The sequence below is a fragment of the Phocoena sinus genome, chromosome 7 (assembly GCF_008692025.1).
Source record: "Phocoena sinus isolate mPhoSin1 chromosome 7, mPhoSin1.pri, whole genome shotgun sequence".
In the NCBI taxonomy this organism is placed as follows: domain Eukaryota; kingdom Metazoa; phylum Chordata; class Mammalia; order Artiodactyla; family Phocoenidae; genus Phocoena; species Phocoena sinus.
In genome coordinates this window covers 38,908,749-38,925,590 of record NC_045769.1, presented here as the reverse complement: position 1 = coordinate 38,925,590, position 16,842 = coordinate 38,908,749, and the positions used below count along the sequence as shown (strand labels likewise).

The 16,842-nt window shown below is 40.7% G+C and overlaps 1 protein-coding gene across 5 annotated transcripts in view; it reads left to right on the top strand.

Moving 5' to 3' along the window:
* The first annotated feature begins 1,955 nt into the window (after positions 1 to 1,955).
* CCDC150 (coiled-coil domain containing 150) overlaps positions 1,956 to 16,842 on the top strand; it is a 103,413-nt gene continuing 88,526 nt past the window's right edge. For 3 of the 5 annotated variants that reach the window (XM_032638651.1, XM_032638649.1, XM_032638654.1), the window contains exons 1-3: positions 1,956 to 2,035; positions 9,282 to 9,445; positions 13,141 to 13,209. In XM_032638651.1, coding sequence (XP_032494542.1) covers positions 13,189 to 13,209 — 21 coding nt within the window. In that variant the 5' untranslated portion in view covers positions 1,956 to 2,035; positions 9,282 to 9,445; positions 13,141 to 13,188. The remainder of the gene's footprint in view (positions 2,036 to 9,281; positions 9,446 to 13,140; positions 13,210 to 16,842) is intronic. The other 2 variants (XM_032638652.1, XM_032638653.1) reach the window with 1 other exon arrangement.

Sequence of the window (16,842 nt, the reverse complement as noted above, 5' to 3'; positions counted from 1 at the left end):
ACAGAATGGCTCTACGGAAGAGGTTACATTTCCGTTGAATTCACCAGACTGATAAGAGGGAGGGCATGCCTGGCAGAGGGTGCAGAGCCTGCAAGCACAAAGACGTGCCTGTAGGCTTGAATTCAAGGTTTCCTTGGGGGGCCAGATGCAGATGAGGCTGGTGGATTAGGCTGAAGCCATTAGAAATTTGGGCTTCATATTGTTCAATGGAAAACTAAAAGTTCAAGTGGGGAACTATTAAATGTTTTTAAGCAAAGGAATAAGATAATCAGATTTACTTTCTCAAAAGATCATTTTAGGAGCTATATGAAGGATGCTTTGGGAAGAGTAATCAGAAAACCAGTTAGAAGGCTATCATAGTAGTCATGAGAGAGGATGGTCCTTATGGAATCCCTAGGATTTCCATGGCTGAAAAGACCTTGTTTTTGAGTGGGGTCAACAAGTGTGAAACTATTTATCAATTGAAAATCAAGAGGGAAATCAGAAAAAAAAAAATCAATACGTTCAGGCACTTAGAATAAAAACAGACTTTTAATATAGTAAATTCTCAGGTGTCCAGAAACCCCTTCTCTAACAGATGAATTAGTTTATTGGCGACTTCAGATTCTTTAACTCTGTAATTGCCTGACTTAAGTTCTAATGTGGTTTACCAAATGGTAGACAGAGGAAAATAAATTAAAAACACTAAATTTAATCAATTTGGCTCCCTGACTGCTGTTTAATATGGAGAGTCAAGGAGAAGGTGAAAACTCTCATTACACTGAAGTGTGCAGATTATCTACCGAGTGCATACACATATCCCCCATCTTCATCCATAAATCAGAGGTCACTGCAAGAGAAAACCTACGAGTAATTTGGCTCTTCGTATTGACGCTCTAAAATACTCTCCCACTTTTCATATTAAAAGCTTTATTTGGCCCCTTCACCTGAATAACGTTTGCGGTGCTCATTTCTCCTTCGCCGGATGGCCCTACAGTTTGATGAATATGCCTTACAGCTGTGGTTTGGACATTCTCTCCATCTCACGTGAGTCTCATCTATCAGAATAAGAATTGCCAGATCAATTCAGCCAGCCACTCGCTAAGCAAAGGAGGACTCATCTCGGATCTGACTGCATTCACTTGAGGGCTAAAGTTATTCTCAGCTGCAACCCCAGAGAGACGAGAAGAATACATTAATTGCCCTGGTGCTGGTAAAAGGTGTTCTGTCCAGCTACCTAAGCAAAGCCGTGTTGCCTTTTCACTGTAGAAGACTTCCCGGTAAGGGCGAATTCCCGGTCTTACGGCAAAACTCAGAAACGACTGCAGTTTTATTCTCGGTGCTCTCTCTCGTTTCGCAGCTACTTACAGTCAAACTGAGAAATACCTACTCACCCGTAGACAAAGCAAGAAATAAATTATGCTGAAGAGACAAAAAACCAGGGAGCAGACATGTGTTTTACTCTCGGTCTGTTCATGATGAACGAGGATGAAGAGGGGCTTGTTTTTTTCTTCAATGAGAAGAATGTTTGAGCTCGGTATTTTTACCATTTTTTATGCTCATTAACAAAATCTTATTTTCCTGTCGTTCATAAGTTACTTGATACTTTCATCCTTCTAAAACTAAAAACATTTTCTTCTCTTGGACTCTGACCGTTTGCAGGGTATGTGTCAAATGACCCAAACGCTGCACGCTCACCGGCATGGGATGGGTAATTCCGCAAAGCGGACGCCGCAGGACCTCCGGGACGTGAGTGGGCTGAAACTACCTATCCCGGCGTGCCCCGCTCGCGAGCTCAATGGAGATCTGTAGTCGTCCGGGTCACGGGGCTGCGCGCTCAGTGCGCGCCTCCGGATAGCGGCCTGGGTCCCGCCCGGGGCGGAGGGCCCTCCAGGGCCGGGAAAACTGCGATTCCCGGCATGCCCTGCCACGGGTGCGCCTGCGTACGGGAGCTACCGCGCCGGAGAGCGGGTAGGTTTAAAACGCTGTCTTAGTTCCGTAGAAGCCAGCCCATCTGCTGCCGGACAAAGCCACAGGCGGACAGACAGACTGTGGGGTGAGGCTGCGGGACCCTGGGAGGTAGGGAGTCCGCGGGGGCGGGTCGGCGGTTCAGTTAAGGTCCCAGTCATCTCTCCCTGCTGCCCTCTCCCCTAGCTGGCGGAGTTTACTCTTGCCCTCTGGACCTCAGGACCCTGAATTATGGCGCTTCTGCGCTGGATGCCGGTGAAAACCGTTTAGGAGCGAGGTTTGCATTGACTTGGCCCCAGCGGGGGAAGGATAGCCACCAGACAGGGCCGCGCATAAGCCCCAGTTCGACTTTTCTTTATTTATATGTTAGGTTGGCGTTATAGGTTCCTGGGAAAGCCGTTTCGTTTTCTGGTTTTGCCACCGGTTATCTTCCCTGGCCCACTCGTTAGAATGCAGGTGTCAGGAATTTACATTCGTTCATTACTGTTTCCCCAGCTCCTACCAATTAGGCTGGAACAAAGTTAAATTTTTGTTGAACTATACCGCTGTTTGCCACCCACAAATGTCCCATGTACTGTCTGGGCTCTGAAGATAGAAAATGATTAAGAATCTGACCTTACTGAGGCGAAGCTCGGGTTAGTCTGGCTTGAATGCTCCACACTGATCTTGGAGCGCCCAGGACTAGGTCCTTGAATCTTTTCTGTTCTCTGTTATCCAGTCTCCGCGGCTTTAAAAGCCATTTATATATTGACAACTTCAGAATTTATATCCCTTATTTGGAGTCAGGGGAGAAAGGTCCACTGAGTACAAATGGAGTACAAGTTTCCCACATATTTTTAATAAGATGCAGATTCCCACCTAAAATTTTTTCGCGTAATTGTCGAAATGTCATAGTTTTGCTGTTATTTCCCCAAGGTACCCAAAGTAGATATAAAATGCTTACATAACCATACAGGGTATGTGTGCGCATTCAGCCATAAAAACAAGACGGAAAACAACACAAATTAAATTGCTTCATTTTCTCAGAAAAGGGAAAGTAAGTCTATATGTGTTTAGGTAAGAATTTGATTGGCATCATCACTCACACCCACCTGAACCTCATCTATACTGGAGCGTCTCAGGCTTCTGGAGAGAAAAAATACTCTCAAACAAAAAGGAATAAACTTGGCCCCCAGCCTCTGCGGGAGAGGAGGTTTATAGAAAATTCATCCTAAGGAGGGAGAGATCGAGGTGCCTGGGACACTGACTGACGGTGGGCAGAGGATAAAGCTTTTGAGTGAAATACATGGTGTTGTCCTTGAAATATCCTCTTAGTCAATCACTGAGGTTCAGGTCATCAAAGAAGTGGATTCAAAAACTAAACAAGACAATCTACCTTTGAGGATTTATTACAAACAGGTCTCAGGGTTAGTTGACAATTCTTCCCTACCCCCTCTCCACGTGAGGAGAAAAACAATGTCAAGGTCAGGAGAGCCCTCAGAAACAAAAATGGAAACAATGGTGACCCAGTAGCAAGAGGAGGACAGCCTTAATAGCCACCAAGAAGTCCCTGAGTACCTGCGAGCCTGTTAAAGGAAGAGTAAAGTAAGAACTTGGGATCCAGTGAATCCGTTGAGTTGAGGTTTAGAGTCAGGAGAGATTCTCATTTTCGCTGCAGTTGCTCATACTCCTGCCTCTCCTCCCTTATCCGGCAGGTCCAAGCAAGGGTAACAGAAACACCATGCCTCCACACACAATCCGCAGGCCACCTGGAGGCCAGTGGCTGTAACTCTATCACTTCCATGCTCAGTAGACTTATAACTCTATATGTTATTAAGAAGTTACAGGGCTTCCCTGGTGGTGCAGTGGTTGAGAGTCCGCCTGCCGATGCAGGGAACACGGGTTCGTGCCCCGGTCCGGGAAGATCCCAAGTGCTGCGGAGCGGCTGGGCCCGTGAGCCATGGCCGCTGGGCCTGTGCGTCCGGAGCCTGTGCTCCGCAACGGGAGAGGCCACAACAGTGAGAGGCCCGCGTGTCGCAAAAAAAAAAAGAAGTTACAGACTTTCAACTCTATCTATAACTTATGGGGAGAAGCCATAACTCTTCTTACAAGAAGAGAACTTAGCTCTAATTGCTAATATTCCAGCAAAGAGACTATAGCTTGAACATATCTGTGCTTTGCTGTTTTTGAAAAGGAGTAAATATCATTGAATGCAGCCTTGAACCTAAGCCCTGATGCTTGATAGCAACGATAATAAAAACACTAAGATATAAGCTTTTTTTTTTTTTTTTTTTTTTTTTTTTGCAGTACGCGGGCCTCTCACTGTTGTGGCCTCTCCCGTTGCAGAGCACAGGCTCCGGATGTGTAGGCTCAGCGGCCATGGCTCACGGGCCCAGCCGCTCTGCGGCACGTGGGATCCTCCTGGACCGGGGCATGAACCTGCGTCCCCTGCATCGGCAGGCGGACTCTCAACCATTGCACCACCAGGGAAGCCCTAAGCTTTTATTTTTAAAAAAGTTAATTCACAATTACTTTCATAAATATATCATTATCAAATTAATACAGTGCTGTCTCTATGTTTAGGGAAAGTATTTCCAGAGAGCTCAGGTTACCTCACTGAAAGCATGGCATGAATAAGATAAATGTCATAAGTAATATACTAGTACAAGCCAGGTGGCTTTGAAAAGGCAACACTTGCTTCTGTAGACACAGGCTCCATTCTTATATCTGGCAATAGCTACAACTATATGCTGTTGGTTCCAAAGTAACAGGCCAGGAACTCAGTGTTGCTTACCACAACCACTGGAAAATAATTTGGTCAGTAATATTTTCTTCATTTACTCATATGTCCAATAAACATTTCTTGAACGCCTACCATGAGCCAGAAACTGTTTTGACACCAGGGAATGCAGCAATGATCGAAAGAGACAAACTCCCTGCCCTCTTGGAGCTTATATTCCAGTTGAGGAAATAAGTAAAATATATAGTTTGTTCACTGGTGCTAAGTACAATGGAGAAAAAGTAGGAAAGAGGATGGGAGGGAGGCTGTGGTGCAGGCTTCCATTTTAAACAGAGCGGTCAAAGGAAACCTCACTGAGATGATATTTAAGCAAAGACCTGTGAAGGAGGTACAGGAGTGACATCTGTATGGGACAGAAAGTTCCAGAAAGAGTAAACAGAGTGTGAAGACCCTAAGTCAGAAGGCCTGATGGGTCCACAAACAGTAAGGAGGTCAGTTTGACTGGGAAGCACAAAGTGAAGGAGAGAATAGTGGGAGATAAGGTCAGAGAGTAATAACAGGACAGGTTACTTAGAGCCTTAAAGGCTATTGTAAATGTCTGCCTTTGCTTTCAGAGCTATTGGAAGGTTTAGAGTGGAGAAGTGTTGTGATCTACCTTAACTTTTAACTGGATCAGGCTGCCTAGATGGTAGCCAGGCAGAGATGGTAGAAAGACAACAGCAAAGTAGGAAGACCAGTTGTAAAGCTACTACGATAACCTGGGGAGATGCCGCTGGCTAGCACCAGGGTACTAGCAACGGAACAGTAAGAAGTGGTCGGAGTCCAGACATATTTTAAAGATAGGTTTGGTTGATAGATTAGATGAGAGAGGATGCACTGGAAGCACAGTGTCGCCATTAACTGAGACGATGAAAGCCTGTTAGGAAGAACAAGTTTAGGGGGAAAGATCAAGAGTTGTTTTGGAAATGTTAAATTTAAAACAGGAAAGATGCCCAATACCTGACTGAACTTGTCCACCAAAAATGAACTTTTATATTTGTGTTAGTATTATGTATCTGACTTGTGACATAAATTAATTAGACAGTCCTTTATATTATAACCAGCTCCCTGGGCCTAACAAGTTGCCACAGAAATTGCCCTCCCCTCCCACCTCCAGCACCGCTTGTCATTTTCTTTACCTCCTTCTTCTTCCCATCTCTCTACCAACTATTATCTGGGACTACTATGTATTCCAGGACTGCTTTTGTTGCAAGCAACAGGAAAGCGTGACTAAACAAAAGTTTATATTTCTCACATAAGCAAAGTTTGGAGGTTACTAGTAAGTCAGGTTAATCTGAGCTTCTCTGGCCTTTTCCTTGTTTCTCAGATGCTGGTGATCCCAGACTCTTTGTTTACATTTAACAGTGAGGTACTGCATGGCTGACTTAAAGAGAGCCCTCAGAGCTCCGGGCATCATACAGGGGAAGGAAAGGACAGGTGCCATCATTTCTGTTCTTTTTATCAGGAAAAAAAAAAGTCTTCCCAGAAGCTTCTTGCAAACTTCTGCCTAAAGTCTCACTGGCCAGGATATGTCACATGGATGTGCCAGCTGTAAGGGAGGGTGGAGACATGAACTTTTCAACTTCTTTTGGAGGGAGGACAAAGGAGCCAACTGCCTGTCACAAACCCCATTAAACACCCTTTCCGTACTTTTTCTCCCAACCCCAGGCCTGGTTTATTTCTATGCTGGCAGTAGCCAGACAGCAGGTGACAGAAAATGGAATGGAGGGTAAACCCATCTGGTGTTTCTTCACTGTTACCTCTCTATTTTCTTCCCACCCCACACTATTGGTGGTTCCCCCAACCCTAGCCCTGGTTTCATGGCAGTAGAACCAGCCCTAAGGTTTGTCTTTGAGGTTCTTCTTTCTGTTACCTGAGGGACACTATCCTGGCCCATGTGGTAACCTGAGCAGGAAATTCCAAACTTGGCTTTTTTCAGAAATGTAGATGAACCTTACTTCATATCTTTGTGTATCTAGAGACTCTATTTATATCTGTGTCTACTTTTGTCATTCCCTTCAAGAATGAATTGAAAGCATGAAAAGCAGTTAATAGAAGAAAACTTCTTTACCCCCTGTCTTTAAGCTGATTGTTAACAGAAAATCTAAAGAATTCAAAAAGGTTATGTGTGTCAGAAATGCATTCTGTTTTATAGAGGAGCACAAAGGAGAGAAATCTTGGTCAGGAGTATAAAATAAGAATAAAAAGAAAATTTGTACCCTTTGACCTACATCATTCCATTTCCCCTATCTTCCAGCCCCTGGCAACCACCATTCTATTCTCTGTTTCTATGAAATCAGATTTTTTTGTTTGGTTGGTTTTTAGAGTCCATATATAAGTGATATACCACACACTATTTTTTCTCTGTCCAGCTTATTTCACTTAGCATAATGCCCTCCAGATTCATCCTGCAAATGGCAGAATTTCCTCTCATGTGGCTGAATAACATTCCATATATATATATATATATATATATATATATATATATCTCACATCTTTATCTGTTCATCCACTGAAGGACGTTTAGGTTGTTTCCATCTCTTGGCTATTGTGAATAATGGTGCAGTGAACATGGATATGAGGATATCTCAATATACTGATTTTAGTTCCTTCAGATATATACCCAGGAGTGGGGTTGCTGGATCATATGGTAGTTCAAGTTTTAATTTTTTGAGGAACCTCCATACTGTTTTCCATTATGGCTGTACCAGTTTACATTCCCACCAACGGTACATAAGGTTCCCTTTTCTCCACATCCTTGCCAACGTTTGTTATCTCTTGTCTTTTTAAAACTAGCCATTCTAACAGGTGTGAGCTGCTATCTTGTGATTTCGATTTGCATTTCCCTGATGATTTGTGATGTTGAGCATCGTTTCATGTACCTGTTGGCCACCTGTATATTTTCTTTAGAAAAATGTCTATTCAGGCCCTCTGCCCATTTTTTAATTAGATTATTTCTTCCTTTGCTACTGAGTTGTATGAGTTCTTTATATATTTTGGATATTAACCCTTTATCAGATATATGGTTTGCAAATATTTTCTCCCATTCTGTAGGTTGCCTTTTCAAATAAGACATTCTGAGGATCAAATGTATAACATGGTGACTATAGTTAATAATATGGTATTGTATACTTGAAAGTTGCTGAGAGATCTTTAAGTATTCTTACCACAAAGAAAAATAGTTACTTATGTTAACTATGTGAGGTTGTTAATTATGTGGATGTGTTAATTATTTTGATCTTGGTAACCATTCTGCAAGGTATATGTGTATAAAATCATCATGTTGTACACTTTAAATGTATACAATTATATTTGTCAACTATTCCTCAGTAAAGTGTTTGTTTGTTTGGGGTTTGTTTTGTTTTGTTTTAAGTAAAAAGAGAGAAACAGGCCATATTCTGGGACCTGTGGGGGAAAAACAGAAGATGGTTAAAGAGCTGTCCTCAGTGGCTGTAACAGTGTTACATTGGCAAGAAGCTCAGCCTTTACGCTGGTGCCCCCTTAAATCCTGCCACCAGTTTTAAGACTTCTTTAATTCCTTCCCTGGGTCCTGGGGACCACCTTCAGTGACTTGAACCTGAGGGAGTCCCCACTTCCATTGCCTGGGATACCTCAGGGAGGTATCTAATCACACAGTAAGTGGGAGAGAAAGGTGTATTACAAATATCCCAGGTGGGGCCTTTGTGAACACATTCCCACAGATACACTATTGCTAGTGATGCTTAAGGTTTATTGTTTGATTAGTATAGAAATGTCTGTACAGGATAGAGTTGCAGGAAAATGTCCTTAAAGTTTCCACCAATGATCTTGTCATTGAACTTTGGGCACATGATTTGTTTAAATGTTGGGACTGCTTATAAGCTGATTCTGCTTCTGTCACTAATACCTGAAAGAGTAGTCTCACTACTCCCATTTACTCTCATGTGGTCTTGCGGGAGGAGTCTGGAAATTTGATGTCAGTAGGTGTAAAAGAGTCTTTGCTATGGAGTTATGTTTGCAAGTTATTTTTACAAATCACTGCTTCAAGGTAGTTGGTAAATCTATTTTATGACAACTGCTCGGAGATCCAAGTACTGTAGAGTGTTGTTTTGTTTTCAGAAAGGTTGGATGGGAATATGTTAAAATGAAAATGGCTGGCAATGAAAAGAGGTAATAACTCCTTCAGCCAAATCATAGGTCCTAGTGTATGTCTAATCGTAGCAGACAGGGTAGACTAGATTGTGCTGCAGTAACAAACTACCTAACAATCTGCGGCTTATAACAGCATTAGTTTCTTGCTCACTCACACTGTATGTCATGGATGGGCCATGGCTCTGCTCATGTAGTCTTTACTCTGGGATCTTGGCACATGGAGCAGGCCCTATCTGGGATGTTGGTCATCGCATGGAGAAGGGAAAAGAGATGATGAATGACAAGTTGGCTCTTAAAGCTTCTACCCACATTTAATTGACCAAAGCAGGACACATGGCCATTTCCAAGCTCAACAGGACAGGGATGTATAATCCTCCACAGGAAGGGGCAGTGGCTATTTTGAACAATAGAACCAACTACACTAATATTGTGACTTTAATCTCAGGTGCATATGGAAACTACAATGTCCAGACCAGTCCTCTCTCCAGCCCGCATCAATGCTACAGCTTCTGAAACAGTCACGGTACTTCAGCAAAGGATGAGAATAGTTGAGGAACAGACCAGTTCTCTGAGGGATGACCTAATAATGTTGGACTTTGGTGAAAAAAGGTAAGAAATTAAAAAATTGTGTCACAGTATCTTTGTAGGTTGAAGAATTTTGCCTCACTGGTTACTCATAAGGAGTCACAGTGTGGGTGGTTTGGCAGGTGAAATAGGTACTTAGAAAAGAATTGAGAAATAACATTAGAATATTAATTAGAAAATATTTGCAAGATAGAGTTGTCCTGCTGTAATGTCCTGCTGTAATGTCCTACTACCACTATTCTAAACAGATTTTTAAAGTGTGTTAATTAGGTGCACAAACTTCGATATCCTATTCTCCCTCAATACTTGATTAAAAACAAATGTAATTTTTTATATAATTAGAAAAAAAATTTGGTCCTTTTTTAAAAATAAGAATAGATTTTGATATTAGTTAAGGTGAACATCTACAACTTGATTCATGCATTAATATGGTCTTTATTTTCTTTCTCCAGATTTATTGTAAATTAAGAGAGGTTATAAGTCTTAAAAAAAATTCATAGTTTATAATGAAGTACTCAAAAGAAGAACTGTGTTTTTCCTTTGTGCTCCTGAAGAAGTTATTGCCATTAAAAGTTAGATTGTCAAAGGCCTTGAGGAATCTGGGTGCTTAAGTGGCCAATGCTGAATTTACTGGTGTGGTTTTCTTTAAAATTATGTATGTATTTCCTGAATGTCTCTTATGAAGACCTAAAATTAGTATAGTTGGTATAGCACACATAGAATAAATAACTCTTCAGCAAAGATTAAATTTGTACCAGTGTTGAGTATGTTAGAACAAAATGGGAATGTTTATTATCACCTTGTTTAAAACTTTTCTAAAAATGATGTGAAATACTGCCTCCATGCTAACTTTAATTCTTAGTTTACCATTAACATTTAACATGTTTTATATATCACTTGCTTTTACATACAAGATAAGTTTACAAAAAATTCCAATTAAAATAACCATTAAAAAATCAGTGGTCTTGGGCTTCCCTGGTGGCACAGTGGTTGAGAGTCCGTCTGCTGATGCAGGGGATACGGGTTCGTGCCCCGGTCCGGGAAGATCCCACATGCCGCGGAGCGGCTGGGCCTGTGAGACGTGGCCGTTGAGCCTGCGCATCTGGAGCCTGTGCTCCACAATGGGAGAGGCCACAACAGTGAGAGGCCCGCGTACCGCAAAAAAAAAAAAAAAAAAAAATCAGTGGTCTTTACCCATCCCACATTGGTCTCATCCTCTTTACCTAATAGTGCTCTCTATGTTTAAATTTGCAGAGGCTATCAGATGCTGGTTAACTAAAGAATATAGTTTTTATACTCAGTAGAAATGTTACATTGATTCGATGGTTGGGATTACCCTATAATATTGTTATATTGGGATCTTTGTCCAGAGGCCACTTGCAAACTCCAAAATGTTTAGAGGAGCCTGTGAGCCAGAACATCATTAGCCCTATCCAGAATGAAATAATTTGTTCAGGAAAAACAGATATTTTATGGAAGAACTGTGAGTTTCTGGTAAATCGAATGTGCCGTCTGGAAAGCCTCATCCAGTCCTTGAAGATGAACATCTTCGTCTGCAAACTGAAAAAGATTTGAACCCACAAAAAACAGGTATAGAGAGAAGAGAATCATCAGAAATTCGGTCCTGTGTGGGTGCTTGATGAGTTCATGATTCTTTTCCTTTCCTGACCTTCTTTGATCTGCTTGATGACCCTCCTGTCCTGTCTGATAGATTTTCTGAAGGAAAGATTGAATACAATACAGGAGGAGCATTCCAGGGATCTGAAGCTATTGCAACTGGAAGTGATGAATTTGCGCCAGCAACTAAGAGATGTAAAATAGAAAGAAGACAAGGCACAAGATGAGGTGCAAAGGTTGACTGTGACTCTGCAGCTTGCCTCAGAGGCAAAGGCTTGAGTCCAGAGTTCTGGAATACAAACGCACTGTTACTGTGTTAGCTGGAGGAGGCAACAGACCCATAAAACTGACTTTTAAAAATAGGTGATGTTGGTGTGAGGATTCTTGACATCTGAAATTTATCTACATTGATAGCCTATAACATTGTGTGCTGTCAGTAATTGAGTATTTATAGATTCCTACCCTCTACATGTGACTGTGCGGATCCAGAGATATGAGGGAGTCTGTGCTCTTCAAGAGCTTATATGCTAGCTGGGAGAACAAGGCATAGCAGGACAAACTAAAGAGAGAAAATAAGGGTATAAGAAATATTAAAGGACAGTATAGGACAATAAGCAAATATTGCCAATAAGTGTTCTGTATTCAGGTGGGTTTGGGAAGGTGGGCATGTCCTGTCTAGAATAGATTAGTCTAGGCTTCAAGGAAGAGACGGGACTTGAGATGAACCTTTAGAAGGCAAAGCAGTGAGGTGAGGACATTTAAAAGACCACACACAGGGGCAGCAAAAAATAAGACTAGGGAAAAAAACAAATGATTTTGTTTACCCTTCACAGGCCAGGCAGTGTAACAGATGTTATTTTGTTTAAAACATGTTTTGTTTAATCTCTGCAAAACCTCAAGATGTAGGATATTGTTGTCTCTCTCTCTTTTTTTTTCTTTGCGGTACACGGGCCTCTCACTGTTGTGGCCTCTCCCGTTGCGGAGCACAGGCTCCGGACGCGCAGGCTCAGCGGCCATAGCTCACGGGCCCAGCCGCTCCACGGCATGTGGGATCTTCCCGGACCGGGGCATGAACCCGTGTCCTCTGCATCGGCAGGCAGACTCTCAACCACTGCGCCACCAGGGAAGCTTTATTGTCTCTATTTTAATGATAAGTGTACTGGGGCTCAGAGAGAAGTCACCTCTCTGAGATCACACTTGCCTGTTTTCTTCCTGTAACTCAGATTTGAACCTAGATCTTTCCCTTGGGTGCAGTTAGGAGGAAATGCATAAACTAGCTGGACAGGAGTGAGGATTTGTTTGTGTAAAATAAGTTGGAAATTGACTAGGGATAAGCTCATAGCGGATCTCAAGATCAAGAATAATCAAGTAGTTGGGCTTGATCCTATGGGGAGTGATTAAATTTTTGATAAGAAAGTGACATAATGAAAACAAGAAAACTAATCTAGCAGTAGTGTAGAGTATCAATTATAGGAGAAGAGATTGGAGATAGGAAAACCAATTAGGAATCCATTGCCTTATTTGAGACATAGACTTTATTAGGTCTGAATTACGGTTGTAGCATTTTGAGAGGAAAGATACGTTAGAATGTGGTATTGGATAGGGGCTGAAGGTAGAGAATAAGGCAAAGACAGCTTTGAGTTTTTACATCTTAGATTGTAGTGCTATTAATAATAATATAAAAGAGAATGAATGGTGAAAGCTGTGTTTTTCATCCTCAACTCCTAAGCATAGATAATATTTGAGGCTAGAAAAAATGGAGTACTTAAAAAAAATAGGAATATACCCTGTAAGAAAAATGTCTAGCAATTACTAGGTTTTCTTCTGATTATTGAATTTTACATAGGAGGTACATGTGACTAATCATTTTTTAGTTATCTGAAAGGGAAAATGATAGAAATCATGAATCAAAGTAATAAAATAACTTTAAATATCTCATTGTAATAATTACTTTAGACTCATAATAAGAAGTGTTTATAACTGTATTCAGAATAGCATGTATAGGTTGCCCCAAAAAAGTCTAGATTTGAACTGTGATATACCATAGACAGTTTCTTCCTGTCATTTCAGATTATTTAGAACCTTTTCTCCTTCTATTTTAGAAGAATGCAGCCATTATTGAAGGGGAACTGAAGACCACAAAACGTAAAATGAACCTTAAAGTTCAGGAGGTAAGGGCTCCCCTGGTGGCGCAGTGGTTGAGAGTCCGCCTGCCGATGCAGGGGACACGGGTTTGTGCCCCGGTCCGGGAGGATCCCACATGCCACGGAGCGGCTGGGCCCGTGAGCCATGGCCGCTGAGCCTGCGTGTCCGGAGCCTGTGCTCCGCAACGGGAGAGGCCACAACAGTGAAAGGCCCACATACCGCAAAAAAAAAAAAAAAAAAAAAGTTCAGGAGGTAAGATAAAAAGGAAGGTGAAGGGGGCGTTGGAATTGCAGAGGGGGAAGTCAAGGAAGTGGATAGAATGAAAAGAAACCATTGAAGAAGAAAATATGTGGCTGTTTATTAGGAAGATTTTAAAAATATGCCACATGAAGTTATACCTGCCCATATGTGACATTAAGACTTCCTTTCACCTCAATACTGCCACAAAACCAGAAATAAAAAATAAATGCTCTCTGAGCCGGGAGGGAAACAGTTACCATGAAACTCATGCAGTTGCCCATATACTAGAGTTAAGTGGACATACAAAGACCTTTTACACTAAAGTTGTGCTTAAAATAAAAAGCTTTTAATAAGTCTGCTCATCTAATTTTACCTTAAAACTTTCATTTCAGTCTAAATTTAAGTAGATAACAGATTGGCATTATGGAGTAGGTGGCTGCTAAAAGTTGTTGGACTAAAAATTTGCAGCTGAAAACAGTGGAAGAATCAGAAGAATTACCAATTCAATACACCTTGACAGTGGCCTAAAAACCTCAATATTCCCTGACAGAATAATAGTTGACATGAGTCCAAATCAAAAGGATCAAGTTATATTTAAAATATCCTGTTATACAAAACAGAGAAATAGATATGCTATTTTAAAAATTATGAATTACAGTGTGTTTAGGGTGGTGAGTGTAGCTATCTGGTACATTCTCTCATGTAGAGTATTTTATTTGCCAATAGTTACTGATAAAAGCATGATTGTTCATTGTTAGTTGGAGTATATTGTTTCATGCTTTAAAAAAATATTTTGGCTACTTTAATAGATTCTTTTTAGAGCAGTTTTAAGTTTTTATAAAAATTGCACAGAAACAGAGTTCCCATATATCCTTTCTCCCCACCCCCAGAGCTTCCTCCATTATTCACATTCTGTGTTAGTCTGTGATGAACCAGTTTTGATCCATGATTACTAAATTCACAGTTTAGATTAAGTTTTACTTTTTGGTCATCACAGTATACAGAATAGTTTCACTGCCCTAAAAATGCCCTGTGCTCTACATACACATCACCCCGTGCCTCCCTCCCCGACCCCTGTCTTTCCCCAAGCCCCTGGCAACCACTGATCTTTTCACTGTCTCTCTAGTTGGAATCATACAGCATGTAGCCTTTTTGGACTGGCTTCTTTCGCTTAGCATATGCATTTAATCCTCCATGTCTTTTCATGGTTTGATAGCTCATTTCTTTTTATCAATGAACAATAATCCATTGTCTGGATGTACTGTAGTTTATCCATTCACCTACTGAAGGACATCTTAGTTGCTTCCAAGTTTGGCAGTTATGAATAAAGCTGCTGTAAACATTCATATGCAGTTTTTTGTATGGACATAAGTTTTCAACTCCTTTGGATAAATACCTAGGAGTACGATTCATACTTATGATAAGCTTATGTTTAGCTTTCTAAGAAATTGCCAACCTATTGCAGTGGCTATGCCATGTTGTGTTCCCACCAGCAGTGAATGAGAGTTCCTGTTGTTCCACATCCTCACCAGCATTTTGTGTTGTCAGTGTTTCGAATTTTTGCCAATTTTATAGGCGTGTGTATAGTATCTTGTTTTAATTTGCAGTTTTCTACAGAGTTGATATTGAACATCTTTTCATATGCTTATTTGCCATTTGTCTATCTTCTTTGGTGAGGTATCTTAGATCATTTGCCCACTTTGCAGCTGGGTTTTTCTTCTTATTGTTGAGTTTTTAGAGTTCTTTTTATATTTTGGATACCAATCCTTTATCCAGTTTGTGTTTTACAAATATTTTCTCCCAATCTGTAGCTTATCTTTTCATTCTCTTAACAGTGTCTTTTGCAGAGCAGACGCTTTTAATTTTTTTTTTTTTTTTTTTTTTTTTTTTTTGCGGTACGCGGGCCTCTCACTGCTGTGGCCTCTCCTGTTGCAGAGCATAGGCTCCGGACGCACAGGTTCAGCAGCCATGGCTCATGGGCCCAGCCGCTCTGCGGCATGTGGGATCTTCCCAGACCGGGGCATGAACCCGTGTCCCCTGCCTCGGCAGGCGGACTCTCTACCACTGCGCCACCAGGGAAGCCCCAGACGCTTTTAATTTTAATGAAGTACAACTTATCCATTTTTTTCATGGATTGTACTTTTGGTATTATATCTATTAATAAAATATCATTGCCAAACCCAAGGTCACCTAGATTTTTCTGTGTTATCTTTTAGAAGTTTTATAGCTTTGCATTTTACATTTAGGTTTTGAATTATTTTTTGTGAAAGGTGTGAGGTCTGTATCTAGATTCTTTGGGTGAGTTTGTGTATGTGTATGTCTAGTTGTTCCAGCACCATTTGTTGAAAAGACTATCCTTTGGATTGCCACTTAACATTATTTTTTTATTGGGGAAGTCTTAATTCTTGGTGCTGTAGTAAAATATTGAATTTTTATTGAACTTGTCAAGGACCTGAAGAAGGACTATGCTAGTCAAATAGGGACATTTTGAGGGTATGTGAAGCAGGCAGGATGTATTAGTCTGCTGGGGCTGCCATAACAAAGTACCACAGACTGGTGGCTTAAACAACAGAAATTTATGTCTCACCATTCTGGAGGTGAAAAGTTCAAGATCAAGATACCATCAGCAGGTTTGGTTTTTTCCTGAGTCCTTTCTCCTTGGCTTGCAGATGGCTGTCTTTTTTCTGTGTCCTCACATGGTCTTTTCTCTGTGTACACATCCCTGGTGTCTCTTGGTGTACAAATTTCTTCTTATAAGGACAACAGTCATGTTGGATTAGGGCCCACCCCAGCGGCCTCATAACTTAAACAACTCTTTAAAGGCCCTATCTCCAAACACAGTCATAGTTTGAGATACTGGGGTTTAGGCCTTCAACATATGGATTTCAGAGGGATGCAATTCAGCCCATAATAAAGGACTATACAAAGATAAACTAAATGCAGTATATATCTTTCTAAGAGATAAGAAATATATATATATATATATATATATAAAAAATCTGGTTCTGATGAACATGAAATAGATTAACTGGTAGCCCTTCATAATGCTTTAGGGATGAATATCTTAGTAGTATAATTATCAAATAAAGATTCCCTTTATAAGGCACTTAAATTATATCTTGAGAAAATTATACTATATAATTCGATGTAGAGCTTAGAAAAGTATATTATGCTACTCTAAATTATAAAGTGATTATAATCTGATACTAAAATAAAACCTGAAAAATATAGCCCAAAGCAAAAACTATAGCTCATTCTTAAATAAGATTCTAATATTAATATTTAACTGATTATTGGATAAGGAAGGAATTTCTAATCTTGAAAAGAAGGAACAAGATTATAAAAAGCTCTATAAGTTTGACCATATAAAAATTAAAATCTTATACATGTATAAAACAAAACTAATGAAACATAACAAA